Source organism: Oncorhynchus clarkii, chromosome 12, assembly GCF_045791955.1.
Source record: "Oncorhynchus clarkii lewisi isolate Uvic-CL-2024 chromosome 12, UVic_Ocla_1.0, whole genome shotgun sequence".
Lineage (NCBI taxonomy): Eukaryota > Metazoa > Chordata > Actinopteri > Salmoniformes > Salmonidae > Oncorhynchus > Oncorhynchus clarkii.
In genome coordinates, this window is record NC_092158.1 from 102,268,207 (window position 1) to 102,292,689 (window position 24,483).

General features: G+C 40.6%; 1 protein-coding gene across 1 annotated transcript in view; it reads left to right on the forward strand.

Moving 5' to 3' along the window:
- LOC139421751 (NLR family CARD domain-containing protein 3-like) overlaps positions 1-24,483 on the forward strand; it is a 33,487-nt gene that overhangs the window by 781 nt on the left and 8,223 nt on the right. Inside the window, exons 3-8 of the mRNA XM_071172871.1 lie at positions 5,402-5,518; positions 5,746-5,830; positions 5,960-6,188; positions 6,559-8,356; positions 21,873-22,046; positions 23,606-23,779. Coding sequence (XP_071028972.1) covers positions 5,402-5,518; positions 5,746-5,830; positions 5,960-6,188; positions 6,559-8,356; positions 21,873-22,046; positions 23,606-23,779 — 2,577 coding nt within the window. The remainder of the gene's footprint in view (positions 1-5,401; positions 5,519-5,745; positions 5,831-5,959; positions 6,189-6,558; positions 8,357-21,872; positions 22,047-23,605; positions 23,780-24,483) is intronic.

Below are 24,483 nucleotides of genomic sequence, written 5' to 3' on the forward strand. Positions count from 1 at the left end.
TCATTAGGACAGACGAACGAGCTGCTAGCTAACCAGGTTAGTTGCTACAGATAGGTAAGCTGGCTAGCGACTCTACCAGCAGCATCGTAGTTATCAAACAGATCACCGACCATTTCGAATCCCACGGTACAGCTAGGTCATTATTTTTTATTTAACCTGTCTACGATACTGGTTCCCAATTGGGAATCAACCCTCCCACGTTCAGCTGAAACGGTGGCGCATGGAACGCAAAAATATTCTTACAAATATTTAACCTCCACACATTAACAAGTCCAATAGCTCAAATGAAAGATAAACACCTTGTTCATCTAGCCAGCAAGTCAGATTTCTAAAATGTTTTACGGCGAAAACATAGCACATATATATGTAAAACCACCACCAGACACAGCTCATTTCAATAGCCAAAACATGCAATCAACAAACGCAGGATTAAAAAATAAATCGCTCACTAACCTTTTGAAAATCTTCATCAGATGACAGTAATATGACATATTACACAGTACATATATTTTTTTTCAATAATATGCCATTTATATCCATAAATGTCCATTTACAGTGAGTTCACCTTCAGAAATTACTCAAAAATGCCCGCAGGAAATCTATGTAGCGCGGCAAGATAACGTAAATAGACATCATAAACTTTGACTAAATATACATGTTCTACATATAGTTAGAAAGATACACTGCTTCTTTATGCAACCGCTGTGTTAGATTTATTTTTAACGTTACAGAAATCGCACACTATTCCATATGCTGAGACAGCGCTCAGTTCCAAGCTACATTTCCACGTAATGTTGGAGTCAACAGAAACACAGATTTAATAAGCATAAATATTCCCTTACCTTCGATGGTCTTCGTTCAGAATGTTCTGGAAGGCTTCATACTTACCCAATACATCGTTTGGTTTCAAGTCTTGCGTCTTTGTATTAGCTACTGCTAATAACATCAGCTGAAATGCACCCAAAACGTCCTCTGGTCCGGAAAAGTTGCGCATCAAAACTTCAAAATGACATATTATATGTCGACTAAACAGGTCAAACTAAGTGCAGAAGCAAGCTTTATGATGTTTTAGACACGCAAAACAAACTTCAATTCAATCGGCCATCGTCTGCTCTTCTCTTGAGTGCTGGAACAAAGGAATGGCTGGGACCAATTCGCGCCCATACGCACAGCCTATTCTCTCGTGGCACGCACTAATTTCACTCCCATAGGGTCAATTCTCGCGGGATTTGAACGATTCAAAGCTCTAATGAAAGAGGACATCTAGCGGAAGAGATAGAAAGTGTCCCCAGAATCATAACTGGTTGGGAAGGGTGGGGGCCATGACGTCAAAGTTGCTCCAACTTTCATGGCCACAAAAACTAGTTTGGAAGAATGCCTGCCCTGTGAGTTCTGCTATACTTACAGACATAATTCCAACGGTTTTAGAATCTTTAGAGTGTTTTCTATCCAATAATAATTTTTATTTGCATATATTAGCAATTTTTGACAGATTTTTTTTCCAGTTTACTAGGGGTACCCAATCTCTCCAAAGGGGGCGTATGTCTGCCATTTAACCTTTATTTCACTAGGCAAGCCAGTTAAGAACAAATTCTTATTTACAATGACGGCCTCCTGCTGGACGGGGGCTGGGATTAAAAATAAATACAATATAAATACAAAACACACTTCACGACAAGAGAGACAACACAACACTACATAAATGTTATGCTAGCTACTCTACCAGCAGCATCCTAGTTACCTAGCTACCACTACATCATCACCGGCTGTCTGCATTTCTTGTGGACAGATGGAGCTCCCCAGTTGTTTCTTTCACCTGTTAAATCCCGTGGAGGGCTTCTCCCTCTCTCGTTGACGGATGCTGGCTACCTCTGTCCGGTTCTCCTCTCTTCCTCTCTTTTTTTCTGATAAAAACTAGTTCATTGCATCCGCCATGGAGCCCAGTTTCATAATATTCCATGATGTCCCTGGTTATGAAGTAATTGTGAAAAAAGGCCTTATCTTAGGTAATCTTTCTCCCTGCCAGCTCCGATAAATTACATGACAGAGATGGTCCCCTCACTTCGCGTTCTTAGGAAACTATGCAGTATTTAGTTTTTTTTAAAAGTATTATTTCTTACGCTGTTGTCCCAGGGAATCTTAAGTCTTATTACATACAGCCTTTACAATGTATCAGATCCTCTGTTTGGACCACCACCCAGGACAATGAATCAGATCCTCTGTTTGGACCACCACCCAGGACAATGGATCAGATTCTCTGTTTGGACCACCACCCAGGACAATGAATCGGATCCCAGTAGACCCAAAACAACGGCGCCGCAGAAGGGGCAGACAGAGCGGTCTTCTGGTCAGGGTCTGCACCGCTCCCGAGTATACTACTCGCCAATGTCCAGTCTCTTGACTACAAGGTAGACAAAATTCGAGCAAGGGTTGCCATCCAGAGAAACATCAGTGATTGTATCATTCTCTGTTTTACGGAAACATGGCTCTCTCGGGATACGTTATCAGAGTTGGTACAGCCACCTGGTTTCTTCACACATCGCGCCGACAGAAACAAACATCTCTCTGGTAAGAAGAAGGGCGGGGGTGTATGTCTTGTGATTAACGAGTTGTGGTGTGATCATAACAACATACAGGAACTCAAATCCTTTTGTTCACCTGACCTAGAATTCCTTACAATCAAATGCGCATTATCTACCAAGAGAATTCTCTTCGATTATAATCTCATCCATGTATATCCCCCCTCCAAGCAGACACCTTGACGGCCCTGAAAGAACTTAATTTGAATCTATGTAAACTGGAAAACACATATCCTGAGGGTGCATTTATTGTAGCTGGGGATTTTAACAATCTGAAAAAAGGCTCCCTACATTTTATCATCATATTGAATGCGCGACCCGGGCTAGCAAAATTCTGGATCATTGCTATTCTAACTTCTGCGACGCATATTCCACAACTCCCTTTTGTTGCTCCCAGCCTATAGACAGGGACTAAAACAGGAAACGCCCGTGCTCAGGTCTGTTCAACGCTGGTCCGACCAATCTGATTCCACGCTTCAAGATTGCTTCGATCACGTGGACTGGTATATGTTCCGGATAGCATCAGACAACTACATTGATGTTTACGCTGATTCGGTGAGTGAGTTTATTAGCACATGCATCGGTGATGTTGTACCCACAGTGACTATTAAAACCTTCCCAAACCAGAAACCTTGGATTGATGGCAGCATTCGTGCAAAACTGAAAGCACAAACCACTGCTTTTAATCATGGCAAGGCGACCAGAAACATGGCCGAATACAAACAGTGTAGCTATTCCCTCCGCAAGGCAATCAAACAAGCTAAGCGTCAGTATAGAGACAAAGTAGAGTCGCAGTAGAGTAGAGACGTATGTGGCAGGGTCTACAGTCAATCAGGGATTACAAAAAGAAAACCAGCCCTTTCGCGGACACCGATGTCTTGCTCCCAGACAAGCTAAACAACTTCTTTGCTCGCTTTGAGGACAATACAGTGCCACTGACACAATACAGTGCCACTGACAGGGTAGGAAACAACATCTCCACCCCGCTGAGCCGCAACACTGGGGCCCCACAAGGGTGCGTGCTCAGCCCTCTCCTGTACTCCCTGTTCACCCATGACTGCGTGGCCATGCAGCCTCCAACTCAACCATCAAGATTGCAGATGACACTACAGTGGTAGGCTTGATTACCAACAATGATGAGACAAAACAGCCTACAGGGAGGAGGTGAGGGACCTCGGAGTGTGGTGTCAGGAAAATAACCTCTCACTCAACGTCAACAAAACAAAGGAGATGATCGTGGACTTCAGGAAACAGCAGAGGGACCACCCCCCTATCCACATTGATGGGACAGTAGTGGAGAAAGTGGAACGTTTGAAGATCCTCGGCATACACATCACGGACAAACTGAAATGGTCCACCGACACAGACAGCGTCGTGAAGAAGGCACAGCAGCATTTCTTCAACCTCACCAAAAGCACTCACAAGCATTTACAGATACACAATCGAGAGCATCCTGTTTGGCCGTATCACAGCCTGGTATGGCAACTGCTCCGCCCACAACGGTAAAGCTCTCCAGAGGGGGCAAACTACCTGCCATCCAGGACACCTACACCACCCGATGTCACAGGAAGGCCATAAAGATCATCAAGGACAACAACCACCCGAGCCACTGCCTGTTCACCCCGCTATCATCCAGAAGGCGAGGTCAGTACAGGTGCATCAAAACTGGGACCGAGAGACTGTTAAACAGCTTCTATCTCAAGGCCATGAGACTGTTAAACAGCCATCACTAACATTGAATGGCTGCTGCCAACATACTGACTCAAATCTCTAGCCACTTTAATAACGCAAAATTGGATTTAATAAATGTACCACTAGTCACTTTAAACAATGCCACTTAATATAATGATTGCATACCCTACATTACTCATCTCATATGTATATACTGTCACAGAAAACGTTTGACCTCTGTCATTGCCAACAAAGGGTATATAACAAAGTATTGAGATAAACTGTTGTTATTGACCAAATACTTATTTTCCACCATAATTTGCAAATAAATTCATAAAAATCCTACAATGTGATTTTCTGGATTTTTTTTCCTCATTTTGTCTGTCATAGTTGAAGTGTACCTATGATGAAAATTACAGGCCTCGCTCATCTTTTTAAGTGGGAGAACTTGCACAATTGCTGGCTGACTAAATACTTTTTTGCCCCACTGTATATATATATATATATATATATATATATAAAAATAGATGTTTTATCTGCCAAAGCACAAGAGCTATATATATATATAATTAAATATTTATTTAGATGGGTGACATTATCTGCCAAAATAACAGCCCTGTAGACAAAGAAGAGCAGTAGGTAACAAAACGTTCAAAGGTCATTTTCTCAAAAGTGAGGTTACAAGTTTATCAACGTTTAAAGCAGAATTAGTTTTCCATTGTTCCTCAAATGTAGTGTGTGATATACAATTTCCCTGAGTCTCTGCTTATATCCAAAGTGAAAAACATAATTTCAAATGTTGCTATATAAGACCGAATCGAGCCGGTCGATCACATTTGAATGTGTAAAACCTAGCAGTACTGCTGATTTCTCTGAGAGTGAGGCAGATATATAGCATATAGCAAAAAAACATGATTATTTCTCTCAACATCGAGTTTTAAACAAATAGATCTGTCATTCAACCCCATGCCATGATTAGATAGTGAAAAAACACACCAATATCATTCAAAATTTCTGTAAACAATAAAAGCCATTTTACGAACATTTCTGAAAATGGATATATAGCATTTCAGAATGAAACTCTTTCTATGTTTCCCCATCTGAGCTCAGAGTAGATGAGAGATGTAATGTTTGTCTCTGTTGTGTTGAAGCCCAAACAAGCGGAAGAGACCAGCCTCCCCTGTTCCCAGCTGTGTGTCCATGAAGAGTGACTGGTCTATGGATCATTCTATAGTGTTTAGAGAGGGAGACTTTTCTACTGAACAAAGGTAAGAAGAACTCATGGGTCATGGTCAGTGAGTTAAACAACACTGTCTCTAGTCATTTCTCATCTCCCATTTTCCCATTTATTTTTGTTGTTTTCATAATCCATAGGCTAATCCTTTTGTCCATTTTCATAGTCCTAAAACAAAATTAAACAAACACAACATGTGTGTGTGTGTGTGTGTGTCCTCCCTGGATGAGGAGATGTAATAATCTCGTGTTTTGTCCACAGAAACCGACAGGAGAGATCAGAGTCAGAGATTCTCAGTGGTCAGTCTTCCCAGAGTCATCAAACAGACCTGGCCTCCATATTCAGTGTATGTGGTCCTGTTATGTACATTTGATTTTGTTTATCTCAAGAAAATGTAATCTGTCAATCATTCATTAATATGTTAATTAGAAAGCATTTATTATCTTGCTTAACTTATTTACCTCATTTATTTCAGTTGCTTGAAGAGAATATTATGACATTTTTGAAGAACGAGCTGAAGATGTTCAAGAGGATTCTTAGTCCAGAACTCCCAGAAGGCTTTGAGAGTCAGAAGCAGGATAAGGAAGTGGTGGACCCTGAAGATGAGAAGCAGGAGAGCAGTGCCAGAGAGGGGGCTCTGAAGATCACACTGCACATCCTGAGGAAAATGAACCAGAAGGAGCTTGCTGACAAACTGGAGAAAAGTAAGATCTCTCTGCCTCATGATGAATGATGTTTAATAACATTTAAAAGCTGAAGCTAAAGTACAGCTAAAGTAGCTGTATAACTCAATGATATTATAGTAGTCGTAACACAACACCTAGTGACTTCATCAAGTAGCAGCAGGGATGGGTTGTGATTATTAATTTAGAGAGAGAGAGAGAGAGAGAACATTAATAATACCATCAATAATACCAATAATAATATAATCAGTCACACCAGTCTGTAATGCATTATGAAAACATTTACACAGTCAAGAGAATAAATTACAATAATTTAAAACTTTATATCAGTCCTACAATACTGTAGGCATTAAAACAGACGTAATATTAATATCCTCTGTGTTATTTCTAGAGTCAAATGAGCTTGCTGTGATTTGCCACCGTGAACTCAAATCTAATCTAAAGAAGAAGTTTCAATGTGTATTTGAGGGGATCGCTAAACAAGGAAACCCAACACTTCTCAATAAGATCTACACAGAGCTCTACATCACAGAGGGTGGAACAGGAGAGGTCAATAATGAACATGAGCTGAGACAGATTGAGACAACAACCAGGAAACAAGCAAGACCAGAGACTGCAATCAAATGTAATGACATCTTCAAACCCTTAACTGGACAAGACAAACCTATCAGAACTGTGCTGACAAAGGGAGTCGCTGGCATTGGAAAAACAGTCTCTGTGCAGAAGTTCATTCTGGACTGGGCTGAAGGAAAAGCAAATCAGGATGTCCAATTTGTATTTTCATTCCCTTTCCGGGAGCTGAATTTGATGAAAGGGGACAAACACACTTTCATTGAACTTCTTAATCACTTCTCAATGGAAACCAAACAATCAGGAATCTCCAACTACGACAAGTACAAAGTTCTGTTCATCTTTGATGGTCTGGATGAGTGCCGACTTCCCCTAGACTTCCAGAAGAACAAGATCTGTTGTGACGTCACAGAGTCAACCTCAGTGGATGTTCTGCTGACAAATCTCATCAAGGGAAATCTGCTTCCCTCTGCTCTCCTCTGGATAACTACCCGGCCTGCAGCAGCCAATAAGATCCCTTCAGGGTGTGTTGACCAGGTGACAGAGGTACGAGGGTTTGATGACCCACAGAAGGAGGAATACTTCAGGAAGAGATTCAGTGATGAGGACCTGGCCATCAGAATCATCTCACACATAAAGACATCAAGGAGCCTCCACATCATGTGCCACATTCCAGTCTTCTGTTGGATTTCTGCAACAGTCCTTGAACACATGCTGAAACATCAGAGAGAAGAGATGCCCAAGACTCTGACTGAGATGTACACACACATTGTGGTGTTTCATACCAAACAGAATAATGAAAAGTATCTTGGGAAAGAAGAGACAGATCCACACTGGAATAAAAAGAGCATTCTGTCACTTGGAAAACTGGCTTTTCAACAGCTTGTGAATGGCAATCTGATTTTCTATGAAGAAGACCTTAGGGAAGCTGGCATTGATGTCAATGAAGCCTCAGTGTACTCAGGATTGTGCACACAGCTCTTTAAAGAGGAATGTGGGCTGTACCAGGTCAAGGTGTACTGCTTTGTTCATCTGAGCATTCAGGAGTTTCTGGCTGCTGTATATGTGTTCCTCTCATTCACCAACAACAATGAGAATCTAATGGACAAACTGCAAACAAAATCGAGTAACTTTTCTTTGCTATTCAGAGACGAGCCTGAAGTTACTGTCTACAAGAGTGCTGTGGATAAAGCCTTACAAAGTGAGACAGGAAACCTGGACCTGTTCCTTCGCTTCCTTCTGGGCCTCTCAATGGAGTCCAATCAGAAGCACTTACGAGGTCTACTGACAAAGACAAGAAGCAGCTCACAGAGCCATGAAGAAACAGTCAAGTACATCAAGGAGAAGATCAGGGACAATCCCTCTCCAGAGAGGAGCATCAATCTGTTCCACTGTCTGAATGAACTGAATGACCATTCTCTAGTGGAGGAGATCCAAAGCTACCTGAGATCTGGAAGTCTCTCTAGAGCCGGCCTATCACCTGTACAGTGGTCAGCTCTGGTCTTTGTGTTGCTGACTTCAGAAAAGGAGCTGGATGTGTTTGACCTGAAGAAATACTCCAGATCAGAGGAAGGTCTTCTGAGGCTGCTGCCAGTGGTCAAAGCCTCCAGAGCTGTTCTGTGAGTAAATAAAATGACATTTAAGAACTAATCATCAGGAAGAAATATTCAGTTTAGAGAAAAATATGTATTATAATATGTATATAATATTATTTTGAAAAACATATTGAATCAATGCATTGGTGTTCACATTAGTATAACAATATGACCATACAATTCTAGGAGACGGAAGGTGATGTTATATGTTTTTTGTGAAAAAAAATAAATACATCTGCCATTGTCCTTCTACACTACTGGTGTTAAATGAACAATTAAAAAAAATGATTTGACCTTTATTTAACCAGGTAGGCCAGTTGAGAACAAGTTCTCATTTACAACTGCGACCTGACCAAGATAAAGCATAGCAGTGCAACAAAAAAGACAACAACACATAAACAAGCGTACAGTCAGTAACAAATGAAATAAGATTTGAGAGGTAAGGCAATAAATAGGCCATAGTTGCGAAATAATTTCAATTTAGCAATAACACTGGAGTGAATAGATGTGCAGATGATGATGTGCAACGTGAAATACTGGGGTGCAAAATAGAAAAACAACTACATGGGAATGAGGTAGGTAGTTGTATGGGCTATTTCCAGATGGGCTGTGTACAGCTGCAGCGATCAGTAAACTGCTCTCACAGCTGATGCTTAAAGTTAGTGAGGGAGATATAAGTCTCCAACTTCAGTGATTTTTGCAATTCGTTCCAGTCATTGGCAGCAGAGAGCTGGAAGAAAATGCGGCCAAAGGTAGTGTTGGCTTTGGGGATGACCAGTGACATATACCTGCTGGAGCGTGTGCTACAGGGTGGGTGTTGTTATGCTGGCCAGTGAGCTGAGATAAGGCAGAGCTTTACCTCGAAAAGACTTATAGATGACCTGGAGCCAGTGGGTTCGACGAATACGTAGCGAGGGCCAGCTGACGAGAGCATACAGGTCGCAGTGGTGGGTAGTATATGGGGCTTTGGTGACAAAACGGATGGCACTGTGATAGACTACATCCAATTTGCTGAGTATAGTGTTGGAGGTTATTTTGTAAATTACATCATTGATATATACAGAGACAAGAGTCGGCCCGAGAATTGAACCCTGTGGAACCCCCTTATAGGCTGCCAGAGGTTCGGACAACAGGCCATCCGATATGACACACTGAACTCTATCTGAGAAGTAGTTGGTGAACCAGGCAAGGCAGTCATTTGAGAAACCAAGGTTGTTGAGTCTGCCGATAAGAATACGGTGATTGACAGAGTCAAAAGCCTTGGCCAGGTCAATGAAGACGGCTGCACAGTACTGTCTTTTATCGATGGCGGTTATGATATAATTTAGGACCTTGAGCATGGCTGAGGTGCACCCATGACCAGTTCGTAAACCAGATTGCATAACGGAGAAAGTATGGTGGGATTCAAAATAGTCGGTGATCTGTTTGTTAACTTGGCATTCAAAGACTTAAGGCAGAATGGATATACAGTTGAAGTCGGAAGATAAAATACACTTAGGTTGGAGTCATTAAAACTACAACCACTCCTTAACTCCAACCACTCCAACTTTTCAACCACTCCTAAAATTTCTTGTTACAAACTACAGTTTTGGCAAGACGGTTCCTTTTAGGGCTAGGCATCCCACATGCGAGACAACTTCCGGTGAAACTGGAGGGCGGGCAATTCCAATAAATAATCATAAACAATACGGATATTAAACATTTAGGTACATACAGTATGTGTCTTATTTCGGTTGAAAGCTTATATTCTAACTGTACTGTCCGATTTACCGTAGCTATTACAGAGAAAGCATGCCATGCGATTGTTTTAGGACGGCGCCCCACATCAAAATATTTTTCCACCCGCATAGGTATCATAAATTCACAAATAGCAAAATAGCGATTCAATATTCACTTACTTTTTGAAAATCTTCCTCTGATTTGTCATCCAAAGGGTCCCAGCTATAACATGTAGGGTCGTTTTGTTAGATAAAATCCTTCTTTATATCCCAAAAAGACAGTTTAGTTGGCGCCATCGATTTGAGTAATCCACTCGTTCAACATGCAGAGAAAGGAATCTGACAATCTACTCCCTAAACTTTGTTTCATCAATTCAAAATATGTTTATTTTTACTCCTAAGATACCGTAAAATGTAATCAAACTATAATATTTATTTCAGAAAGAAGTATGTTCAATACTAATTGAGTGTATGTTAACTTCTGACCCACTGGGAATGTGATGAAAGAAATAAAAGCTGAAATAAATAATTCTCTCTACTATTATTCTGACATTTCACATCCTTAAAATAAAGTGGTGATCCTAACTGACCTAAGACAGGAAAATTTTTACTACGATTAAAACTGGGTTTAAATGTGTTTGGCTATGGTGTATGTAAACTTCCGTAAACTTCCGAATTCAACTGTAGATCTGTAACAGTTTGGGTGTCACGCCCTGACCTTAGAGATCCTTTTAAATCTCTATTTGGTTAGGTCAGAGTGTAACTAGGGTGGGCAATCTATGTTTTATATTTCTTTGTTGGCCTGGTATGGTTCCCAATCAGAGGCAGCTGTCTATCGTTGTCTCTGATTGGGGATCATACTTAGACAGCTTTTTCCCACCTGTAGTTTGTGGGATTTTGTTTTGGTGCCGTTTACTAAACTTTTCATTTTGTTTGTATTTGTTGTTTTTTTGGTGTTCATTGAATAAAGTAAGATGTACGCATACCGCGCTGCACCTTGGTCCGATCCTTCCATCGACGAGCGTAACATTGGGTCTAGAGTGTCACCCCCTTTGAATAGGGGGATGACCCCGGCAGCTTTCCAATCTTTAGGAATCTCAGACGATACGAAGGAGAGGTTGAACAGACTAGTAATAAGGGTTGCAACAATTGCGGCGGATCATTTTAGAAAGAGATGGTCCAGATTGTCTAGCCCAGCTGATTTGTAGGGGTCCGGATTTTGCAGCTCTTTCAGAACATCAACTATCTGGATTTTGGTGAAGGAGAAGCTGGGGGGGGGGGCTTGGGCAAGTTGCTGTGGGGGGTGCAGTGCTGTTGGCCGGGGTAGGGGTAGCCAGGTGGAAAGCAAGGCCAGCCGTAGAGAAATGCTTGTTTAACTTCTCGATTATCGTAGATTTATCGGTGGTGACAGTGATTCCTAGCCTCAGTGCAGTGGGCAGCTGGGAGGAGGTGCTCTTATTCTCCATTGACTTTACAGTGTCCCAAATATTTTGGGAGTTAGTGCTACAGGATGAAAATGTATGTTTGAAAAAGCCTTTGCTTTCCTGACTGACTGTGTATATTGGTTCCTAACTTTTCTGAAAAGTTGCATATCACGGGGTCTATTCGATGTAAGGGAATACCCCCCTGAATTGTACAAAAATGAATGGCAAGATATTGGCATTGGACAAACCATATACACGATGTCCAATACCACCCAAAGCGGCGTTGATTCGTGTAAAGTATATGGCAAATGCCATATGGCAATTGCCAATTGTAACACCTCAAAAATCCAACAGGGGGCGAGTGCGCTCCACCGGGGTTTTTCATATTGGAAATGTAACCCAAGTCAACATCCAAAAGAAAATTTTTGAAAAAAGGATATTTTTTTCAAAAACTTTTCACCCCTTAAAAAAGTGCTTTCTGGGCCTTTTTTCGAAATTCTTTCGATTTTTTTGTCAATTACACATGTGTAAGAGCTGTATGAATATACTTTTGTCCAATTTTTTTATCATATTTTTTTTTATTTTAATTACATGCGCATAAGGCATATGTTTTGTACATTTGCAATATGATTTCATAGGAAGTCAAAAGTCAAAAGTCAAAAATGTCAAAATTTGGTAAAAAACTTCACACATCCTTAAAAAAGTGCTTTCTGGACCGTTTTTCAAAATTCTTTCAATTTTTATGTCAATTACACATGTATAAGAACTTTATCAACATACTTTAGTCATACTTTATTATCCTTTTTTTTTTTTTTTTTACTTGTGCATAAGGCATATGTTTTCTCCATTTGGAATATGATTTCATAGGAAGTCAAAAGTCAAAAGTCAAAAATGTCAAAATTTGGTAAAAAACTTCACACATCCTTAAAAAAGTGCTTTCTGGACCGTTTTTCAAAATTCTTTCAATTTTTGTGTCAATTACACATGTATAAGAACTTTATCAACATACTTTAGTCATACTTTATTATCATTATTATAAATTTTTTTTTTACTTGTGCATAAGGAATATGATTTGTCCATTTGCAATATGATTTCATAGGAAGTCAAAAGTCAAAGTCCAAAGTCAATTTTTTGGGGGGCCAAAATTGACTGAACTGATGAACTCGGGACGGCCGGGCAGTGATAGTTGTTCATTTCCATCACTCGTTGTGTTGATTTCATCATGTCCATTTGAATCATGTCCACTATAGAATCATATTGCAAATGCGCGTGCAACTGGTAACCGGGAAAAAAAAAATGATGATTTCATTATGTCCATTTGTTTATGTTTCCTTACTTTTTCAAAGTCACTGTGCATTTGCAATATGTTTCAATGGGCAGGTACCATCACGAATTTGTCATGCTCAAAATTTTTTAGATGTATTTTTTTTTGTTTCTTACTTTTTCAAAGTCACTGTGCATTTGCAATATGTTTTAATGGGCAGGTACCATCACGAATTTGTCATGCTCAAAATTCAAGCTTTACTTTGCTCAAACTATACCTTTGTCATCTTGTGATCTAAAATATGCAACTGGTTACCCAAAAAATGTGTTGATGTTTTTTTGTTTATGTTTCCTTACTTTTTCAAAGTCACTGTGCATTTGCAATATGTTTCAATGGGCAGGTACCGTCACGAATTTGTCATGCTCAAAAAATTTTAGATGTATTTTTTTTTGTTTCTTACTTTTTCAAAGTCACTGTGCATTTGCAATATGTTTTAATGGGCAGGTACCATCACGAATTTGTCATGCTCAAAATTCAAGCTTTACTTTGCTCAAACTATACCTTTGTCATCTTGTGATCTAAAATATGCAACTGGTTACCCAAAAAATGTGTTGATGTTTTTTTGTTTATGTTTCCTTACTTTTTCAAAGTCACTGTGCATTTGCAATATGTTTCAATGGGCAGGTACCGTCACGAATTTGTCATGCTCAAAAAATTTTAGATGTATTTTTTTTTGTTTCTTACTTTTTCAAAGTCACTGTGCATTTGCAATATGTTTTTTCACTATAGAATCATATTGCAAATGCACGTGCATCTGGTCACCCCCCCCAAAAAAAAATTGATTTTTTTTGTTTATGTTTCCTTACTTTTTCAAAGTCACTGTGCATTTGCAATATGTTTTTTCACTATAGAATCATATTGCAAATGCACGTGCATCTGGTCACCCCCCCCCAAAAAAAATTTGATTTTTTTTGTTTATGTTTCCTTACTTTTTCAAAGTCACTGTGCATTTGCAATATGTTTTTTCACTATAGAATCATATTGCAAATGCACGTGCAACTGGTCACCTAAAAATAAAAATAAAATGTTTATGTTTCCTTACTTTTTCAAAGTCACTGTGCATTTGCAATATGTTTCAATGGGCAGGTACCATCACGAATTTGTCATGCTCAAAATTTTTTAGATGTATTTTTTTTTGTTTCTTACTTTTTCAAAGTCACTGTGCATTTGCAATATGTTTTTTCACTATAGAATCATATTGCAAATGCACGTGCATCTGGTCACCCCCCCCCAAAAAAAATTGATTTTTTTTGTTTATGTTTCCTTACTTTTTCAAAGTCACTGTGCATTTGCAATATGTTTTTTCACTATAGAATCATATTGCAAATGCACGTGCAACTGGTCACCCAAAAATAAAAATGTTGGATTTTTTTTGTTTATGTTTCCTTACTTTTTCAAAGTCACTGTGCATTTGCAATATGTTTCAATGGGCAGGTACCATCACGAACTTGTCATGCTCAAAATTTTTTAGATGTATTTTTTTTTGTTTCTTACTTTTTCAAAGTCACTGTGCATTTGCAATATGTTTTTTCACTATAGAATCATATTGCAAATGCACATGCAACTGGTCATCCCCCCAAAAAAAATTTAGATTTTTTTTGTTTATGTTTCCTTACTTTTTCAAAGTCACTGTGCATTTGCAATATGTTTTTTCACTATAGAATCATATTGCAAATGCACGTGCAACTGGTCATCCCCCAAAAAAAATTTTAGATTTTTTTTGTTTATTTTTCCTTACTTTTTCAAAGTCACTGTGCATTTGCAATATGTTTTTTCACTATAGAATCATATTGCAAATGCACATGCAACTGGTCATCCCCCCCCAAAAAATTTAGATTTTTTTTGTTTATGTTTCCTTACTTTTTCAAAGTCACTGTGCATTTGCAATATGTTTTTTCACTATAGAATCATATTGCAAATGCACGTGCAACTGGTCACCCAAAAATAAAAATTTTGGATTTTTTTTGTTTATGTTTCCTTACTTTTTCAAAGTCACTGTGCATTTGCAATATGTTTCAATGGGCAGGTACCATCACGAATTTGTCATGCTCAAAATTTTTTAGATGTATTTTTTTTTGTTTCTTACTTTTTCAAAGTCACTGTGCATTTGCAATATGTTTTAAAGGGCAGGTACCATCACGAATTTGTCATGCTATAAAAATCTTGCAGGAATGTGAAATTGACTGGCCCGATGAACTCGGGATGGCTTTGCAGTGATTCTGGGTCATCTCAATCGCTCGTTTGGGTTGATTTCAGAATGTCGCTTTTGGTGATGTTTTTTCACTATAGGATCATATTGCAAATGTACAAGAGTCAAGTGGACAAGAGTCCATCAGTCAATTAGATATCATTCTGACCACCAAACTGATACAAACTGACACCAAACCCACTTTTTCCAACTCGTTTAGTAGCCAACTATTACATACTTCAGAGCTGGCCCAAAATTCACAACCCCTTCGGTTCAAACCATAAAAAAACCATAAAACACGTAGTTACGTTCTAGCTGCGGGTCCATTTCTTATGTTATGTGTTGGCCTAGCTGAGGCGACCCCGAATCCCAAGTTTCGGCTCGATAGGTCATTTGGTGTCCGAGAAAAACCCTAATTGGTGCTGAAAATCCACTATTTTCCATGACTTGCTACGGGGTCCTTGAATGAGCTATTGGACAGAAACGTTGGGGTCTGTCTATATGGGCCGAGACGTTTGCAATGCACCTAGTCTTGCGACTCTGGGACATTTTTAAATGTCGTCATTTTCGTGATGCAAAAATGAATTGAAGTTATTTCAAATGTACGAGGCTGTTTCTCGGTCCGAGAACCTTCTAGAGCCACGTAACTCACCACGCACCATCTACGGGAGGTCTAGAACAGGTTTCTAAAGTTTCGGAACTCTAGGTCCGACGGTTCTTTTTTAGCTCCAACAAAGCTAACTATTGGAGCCAGTGTCTGTCTCTACGCACCCCAATACGTCCCTCCTTCCAAGTTGTGTTTTAGTGTGATTTTTTTTTCCTTTGAATTTTTTTGGGAAAAATGACTGATTTACAGTTCATGGGGGTTGCCTAATCACACATATGAAGTTTTGGAAAGATCAGACTTTTTTAACCCTTCGAAACAGCCCCTAAGACACCAATTATGGCACTTCCGGTTGGCACAGGAAGTTATAAATCAACACATATCCTCATTGGGGTATGCTGTTACAGAATCCTGAGTTTTAAGTCCTTACGTTAAGAATTGACTGATCTACACAGGGTTGAATGCACTATGTCTATCAAACTGCATGCAGTGTATGGGTAAACACTTTTAGGGGCATTTTAACCACTTCCGGTTGGTCCAGGAAGCTTAGAATCAACACAGGTAGACCTCATAGTGGCCTGATGGACTGGTACCGAAGACAGGTTCATACGGCATTCATAACCCACATAGGCCTCAGGTTGAAATTAGGGGTGCAGGCAATGTATTCCTATGGGGAGAGATGACACTGTAATCTGTGAGATCAAAAAACACTGTTTTACTGTTAAGGGTTAATGCCACACGGTCAAGGTTAGGCTTGTTCAGATCGGGAGGACCTTAGGAACATTCATGTGGTGCAATTTTTCTTCTCACTCTAACGGTTCTCTCACTGTCACCCAAAAGCAAATGACATTGTGGTGCAGGCTTCATTTTGGGCCTACTATTCTAATGCTCGCTGCGCCTAGACCGAGCGAGCTACGGTCAAGCGGGATATCTCGCTGAACTCGGTACGGCCTAGGGATTATGGTAATGCCATTTCCTGCTCTCTGTGTCTTTAAGCACCGCACTTTATCACTCCATCCTTCCTGTGTGTGTGTGAGGGAGCTTTTCTTTGACATCTGTTGGGATTAATGACTGATTTACAGTTCAGAAGGGTTACCTAGTCACACATATGAAGTTTTGGAGAGATGTGACTTTTTTAACCCTTCGAAACAGAGAGTGTGACCCAATTAAAGGCACTTCCGGTTGGCACAGGAAGCTATAAGTAAACACATGTCTTGATTTACATAGCCACTTACAGAATCCCGAGTTTTAAGTCTTTACGTTAAGAATTGACTGATCTACACAGGGTTGAATGCACTATGTCTATCAAACTGCAGGCAGTGTATGGGTAAACACTTTTAGGGGCATTTTAACCACTTCCGGTTGCTCCAGGAAGCTTAGATTCGACACAGGTAGATCTCATAGTGGCCTGATGGACTGGTACCGAAGACAGGTTCATACGGCATTCATAACCCATATAGGCTTCAGGTTGAATTTTGTGGTGCAGGCTATGTATTCCTATGGGGAGAGATGTCACTGTAATCTGTGAGATCAAAAAACCCTGTTTTACTGTGAAGGGTTAATGCCACACGGTCAAGGTTAGGCTTGTTCAGATCGGGAGGACCTTAGGAACATTCATGTGGTGGAATTGTGCTTCTCACCCTAACGGTTCTCTCACTGCCACCCAAAATCAAATGACATTGTGGTGCAGGCTTCATTTTGGGCCTTCTTTTTTTCAAGTTTGCTGCACTCAGAACGAGCTACGGTCAAGCGGGGCGTCTCCTTGAACTCGGCACAGTCTGGAGACTATGGTGATGCCATTTTTTGTGTTGATTTCAGAATGCCATTTTGGTGATGGTCCCTCTCCGTTTAAACATATTGCAAATGTACAAAAGTCAACTAGCAAGTCAGTGTCCATCAGTCAATTAGATGTCATTATGACACCAAATGGATATCAATTGACACCAAACCCACTTTTTCCTACTCATTTAGTAGCCAACTATCACATATGTCAGAGCAGTCCCATAATTCACAGCGCCTTCGGTTTAAAACATAATAAAAAGGTAAAACACATAGTTACGTTCTAGCTGCGGGTCCAGTTCGGACATTATGTGAAGGCCTATGTGAGGCGACCCCGAATCCCGAGTTTCGGCTCGATAGGTCATTTGGTGTCCGAGAAAAACCCTAATTGGTGCTGAAAATCCACTTTTTTCCATGCCTTGCTACGGGGTCCTTGAACGAGCTATCGGACAGACACGTCGGAGTCCGTCTCTATGGGCCGAGCCGGTTTCAATGCACCTAGCCTTGCGTCTCTGAGACTTTTCTAAACGTCGTCATTTTTGTAATGGTCAAAATGAATTGAAGGTATTGCAAATGTACGAGGCTGTTTCTCGGTCCGAGAACCTTCTAGAACCACCTAACTCACCACGCACTATCGACATGAGGCCTAGAACAGGATTGTAAAGTTTCGGAACTCTAGGTCCGACCGTTCTTTTTTAGCTCCAACAAAGCTAACTATTGCAGCCACTGTCTGTCTCTACGCACCCCAATACGTCCCTCCATCCAAGTTGTGTTTAGTGTGATTTTTTTTTCCTTTGATTTTTTTGGGGAAAAATGACTGATTTACAGTTCATGGGGGTTCCCTAATCACACATATGAAATTTTGGAGAGATCAGACTTTTTTAACCCTTCGAAACAGCACCTGAGACACCAATTATGGCACTTCCGGTTGGCACAGGAAGCTATAAATCAACACATATCCTCATTGGGGTATGTTGTTACAGAATCCTGAGTTTTAAGTCCTTACGTTAAGAACTGACTGATTTACACAGGGTTGAATGCACTATGTCTGTCAAACTGCAGGCAGGGTATGGGTAAACACTTTTAGGGGCATTTTAACCACTTCCGGTTGGTCCAGGAAGCTCAGAATCAACACAGGTAGACCTCATAGTGGCCTGATGGACTGGTACCGAAGACAGGTTCATACGGCATTCATAACCCATATAGACTTCAGGTTGAAATTAGGGGTGCAGGCAATGTATTCCTATGGGGAGAGATGACACTGCATTCTGTGAGATCAAAAAACACTGTTTTACTGTTAAGGGTTAATGCCACACGGTCAAGGTTAGGCTTGCACGGATCGGGAGGACCTTAGGAACATTCATGTGGTGTAATTTTTCTTCTCACCTAAACGGTTCTCTCACTGTCACCCAAAAGCAAATGACATTGTGGGGCAGGCTTCATTTTGGGCCTACTTTTCTAATGGTCGTTGCACTTACACCGAGCGAGCTACGGTCAAGGCGGATAGCTCGTTGAACTTAGCACAGTCTGGAGACTATGGTGATGCCATTTTTTGTGTTGATTTCAGAATGCCATTTTGGTGATGGTCCCTCTCTGTTTAAACATATTGCAAATGCACAAAAGTCAACTAGCAAGTCAGTGTCCATCAGTCAATTAGATGTCATTATGACACCAAACCCACTTTTTCCTACTCATTTAGAAGCCAACTATCACATATGTCAGAGCAGTCCCATAATTCACAGCGCCTTTAGTTTAAAACATAATAAAAAGGTAAAACACATAGTTACGTTCTAGCTGCGGGTCCAGTTCGGACATTATGTGAAGTCCTATGTGAGGCGACCCCGAATCCCGAGTTTCGGCTCGATAGGTCATTTGGCGTCCGAGAAAAACCCTAATTGGTGCTGAAAATCCACTATTTTCCATGCCTTCCTACGGGGTCCTTGAACGAGCTATCGGACAGAAACGTTGGGGTCCGTCTCTATGGGCCGGGCCGGTTTCAATGCACCTAGCCTTGCGTCTCTGAGACTTTTCTAAACGTCGTCATTTTCGTAATGGTCAAAATGAATTGAAGGTATTGCAAATGTACGAAGCTGTTTCTCGGTCCGAGAACCGTCTAGAGCCACGTAACTCACCACGCACCATCGACCGGAGGTCTAGAACAGGTTTCTAAAGTTTCGGAACTCTAGGTCTGACGGTTCTTTTTTAGCTCCAACAAAGCTAACTATTGCAGCCACTGTCTGTCTCTACGCACCCCAATACGTCCCTCCATTCAAGTTGTGTTTTAGTGTGATTTTTTTTTCCTTTGATTTTTTTGGGGAAAAATGACTGATTTACAGTTCATGGGGGTTGCCTAATCACATATATGAAGTTTTGGACAGATCTGACTTTTTTAACCCTTCGAAACAGCCCCTGAGACACCATTTAAGGCACTTCCGGTTGGCACAGGAAGCTATAATTAACCACATATCCTCATTGGGGTATGCTTTTACAGAATCCTGAGTTTTAAGTCTTTACGTTAAGAACTGAGTTATTTACGGAGGGTTTAGTATGTGTGTGTTATTTCAGAAAATCATAGAAAATCACAGAAATGTCGCAGAGCTCCGCAGCACACTTTAAAAAGATTCGTATGAACACCCTGCAACTGGATCTGTAACCGTTGAAAAAAAAAAACGCCTATTTGTGACCATCACCAAGATGTCATTGTTCCGTTTCTCTTAAATGACGATAGATAAATGGCTGTTTTTTTTTTTATTGACACCGGAGGCTCCTTGACTTTGACCTGAAGTGGAAAAATAATTTCTCTATTTCCATTTAGGACCTTTAATCCCAGAAAAACGGCCATAACTCAAAAACCGTCGAGGCCTAGACGCCATCTTGTTCGGGGCCAACTGCCCATTATGCCAAACCTACGCTCACCGAGTTTCGGCTTCGAAATATTTTCCGTTTTCGAGATAAGGCCCCGTCGTGATTCGTGATGTTTTGCCAAATTGCCATATGATTCCGTATGCCCTCTTGTGGGAAATTCCGGGACAGCGGAAAAACGGTCAAAAACTTGTTTATTTTTTAAAACGGAAACCGAATGTCCGACAAAGTTCATTTGATGACTTCCCGGTAGGTCTGGCCCTACCGCACGGCCCGACGCCGACCGCGAATTTTACAAACGATTTCGGACGTCTAGTAAGGGACCGTACATTTGCAATATGGACTTTCTCACTGATCATACACGAAATGCCGAAATGTTCCCTTAAGGTATGCTAGTGCTGGTCAAGGGCAGTCAGGTCTGGAGTGAATCAAGGGCTATATCTGTTCTTAGTTCATTTTTTTTGAATGGGGCATGTTTATTTAAGATGGTGAGGAAAACACTTTTAAAGAACAACCAGGCATCCTCTAGTGACGGGATGAGGTCAATATCATTCCAGGATACGCCGGCCAGGTCAATTAGAAAGGCTTGCTCGCTGAAGTGTTTTAGGGAGCGTTTGACAGTGATGTGTGGAGGTTGTTTGACCGCTGACCCATTACGGATGCAGGCAATGAGGCAGTGATCGCTGAGATCCTGGTTGAAGACACCAGAGGTGTATTTAGAGGGCTAGTTGGTCAGGATGATATCTATGAGGGTGCCCATGTTTGCCAATTTAGGCTTGTACCTGGTAGGTTCCTTGATCATTTGTGTGAGATTGAGGGCATCTATCTTAGATTGTAGGACGGCCGGTACGAACTCTGAAGATAGATGGGGGGATATCAATTCACATATGGTGTCCAGGGCACAGCTGGGGACTGAGGGGGTCGGGAGACACGGCGTTCAGAAAGCTAGCGGGTCGGGAGACACGGTGTTCAGAAAGCTAGCGGGTCGGGAGACACGGCGTTCAGAAAGCTAGCGGGCCGGGAGACACGATGTTCAGAAAGCTAGTGGGTCGGGAGACACGGTGTTCAGAAAGCTAGCGGGTCGGGACAAGCAGATGGCTCTTCTGCGGCATCACAACGGAAAAACATGTTGAAAACAATTGGACAATTACATCGGCAGACCAGTCGTGATGGATTGGCGGGGCTCATGTCGACAATAAAGGGTCCAGACCAATTGGCAAAAGAGGTATTGTAGCCCAAGAGTTAGCTGGTGTACTTTATCGGCTAGCCGGGAGATGGGCTTAGCTCATTAGCTTCGGGGCAGAGCCTCCCGGTAGCAGCTAGCTAGCGGTGATGATCCGGTGTAATGGTCTAGATCTTGCTGCAGGAATCCGGTGATCTAGTGGAGAAAATCAGTCCGATATGCTCTGGGTTGATATCGCGCTGTGCAGACTAGCAGGTATTATCCGAGCTTAAAGCAGCTAAAGGTAATGGGGTGAGGCGGGTTGCAGGAAGGGATATATAATTTGAAAAAGGAAAAATAAATATATACAAAAATAGACAAAAAAAACAGAATATTTATACTGGACAAAAACAAACACGTTCGAATGCTACTTGGATTATAACAGTGTGTTTGTGAAGTCATGATGATCTCTTTGTCAGGCTGTCAGGTTGTGTAGTCACAGAGGAAGGCTGTGCTTCTCTGGTCTTAGCTCTGAAGTCAAACCCCTCACACCTGAGAGAGCTGGATCTGAGTAACAATGACCTGAAGGATTCAGGAGTGAAGCTGCTCTCTGCTGGACTCGGGAATCCCCACTGTAAACTGGAGACTCTGAGGTCAGTATTCCTGTAGTTGGTCAACAAATTATAACTCTTCACCAGATCCACATGTGTTTACCAGACACACATAGTCCACACCATATGTGTTTGGACAGTGAAGCTTACAGTTTTAAATTTGGTGCTTTGCTCCAGCATTTTGGATTTGAGATATAATGTTTCATATTAAGTGACAGTACAGAATGTCACCTTTTGTTTAAAGATATTCATACACATTTTACTGTTTAGAAATGAAAGAACGTTATGTATGTAGTTCTATCATTTGAAGAAGTCCTAATTATTTGTACAAATCATTCAGTCAAAAGTTTATTGTTTGGACCAATATTCTTTGCCTCCAGTGATTTCATCAAGCTTGTGATTCTACAAACTTGTTGAATGCATTTGCAGTTTGTCTTGGTTGTGCATTGGATGATGTTTTCCTAATAGAAACTGAATGGTGAATAATGTCCAGTCATTTTGGAGTCACTTCACTTGTATTGTCAGTAAGAATAGAAGATGTTTCTGAACACTTCTACATTCATGTGGATGCTACCATGATTGTGAATAATCTTTAATTAATCGTGAATGATGAAGAATAACAAAGTTATAGAGGCACAAAGATCAGAATAAATGCTAACCTCTCCTGCTATTGGTAATGGTGAGAGGTTAGCATGTTTTGTTGTAGCCTCTAACTTACTCACTCATTATTATTCATGATTCATTAATGGTTTTTCTTAATCATGGCATCATCAGGATTAATTTAGTAGTGTTTAGAAACATGTTATCTACTCACTTATAAAGACAATTACTCCAGTCATCACCCGCCATTTAAATATTGGGCAAAACATAACCCAAAACAAACTGCAAATGCAGCCAACGAGTTTAAGTCACAAGCTTGATGTAGTCATTGCATTGTGTTCAAGGAATATGGGACCAAATACTATTATTTTGACTACTTTAATATACTTTGAGTGAACTGATCAGAATACTTATGACTTCTTCAAATGGGCGGACTTGATACATAAAGTGCTGTCATTTCAAAACGGGAAACAGATATGTATTAAAATATCCTAAAATAAAAAGATTTGAAACATTTGATTCCAATTCCAAAATGTTAGAGTACAGAGCCACATTTAAAATGTTAGCTTCAGTGTCAAAATAGATATGGTGAGGACTGTTTACTCAATACAATCTAAATCTGATACCTCACTGTCTGTCTTCTGACTGATACTGCTTTTTAAACTGGTCTGGTCAGTCTACTCAAATATTTGTACTATACATTTTTCTCTCTACAAGCAACACTATGCAATGATAATACTCTGCAATGATAATACTATGCAATGATAATACTATGCAATGATAATACAATGCAATGATAATACCATGCAATGATAATACTATGCAATGATAATACTATGCAATGATAATTTGTAGTTTATAATAATGATACATTCATTTATGAATAAATATGACAGGTTTCAGGACACTGGTATATCTGAACTTTGTGAAAATATATACTGCCACTATTTTCACCACCAAAGAATAGCAGTGTGATTTTAATATGATTTGACTCTTTGCAGGCTGTCAGGCTGTCTAGTCACAGAGGAAGGCTGTGATTCTCTGGTCTCAGCTCTGGAGTCAAACCCCTCACACCTGAGAGAGCTGGATCTGAGTAACAATGACCTGAAGGATTCAGGAGTGGAGCTGCTCTCTGCTGGACTGGGGAATCGCCACTGTAAACTGGAGACTCTGAGGTCAGTATTCCTGTAGTTGGTCAATATGTGATAACTGTTCACCAGATCCACATGTGTCTACCAGACACACATAGTCCACACCATATGTGTTTGGACAGTGAAGCTTACAGTTTTAAATGTGTTGCCATGCTCCAGCATTTTGGATTTGAGATAGAATGTTTCATATTAGGTGACAGGACAGAATGTCACCTTTTATTTGAGGCTATTCATACATACAGTGGAGCAAAAAAGTATTTAGTCAGCCACCAATTGTGCAAGTTCTCCCACTTAAAAAATGAGAGAGGCCTGTAATTTTCATCATAGGTACACTTCAACTATGAATCAAATCAAATCAAATCAAATTTATTTACATAGCCCTTCGTACATCAGCTGATATCTCAAAGTGCTGTACAGAAACCCAGCCTAAAACCCCAAACAGCAAGCAATGCAGGTGTAGAAGCACGGTGGCTAGGAAAAACTCCCTAGAAAGGCCAAAACCTAGGAAGAAACCTAGAGAGGAACCAGGCTATGTGGGGTGGCCAGTCCTCTTCTGGCTGTGCCGGGTGGAGATTATAACAAAACATGGTCAAGATGTTCAAATGTTCATAAATGTCCAGCATGGTCGAATTATAATAAGGCAGAATAGTTGAAACTGGAGCAGCAGCACAGTCAGGTGGACTGGGGACAGCAAGGAGTCATCATGTCAGGTATTCCTGGGGCATGGT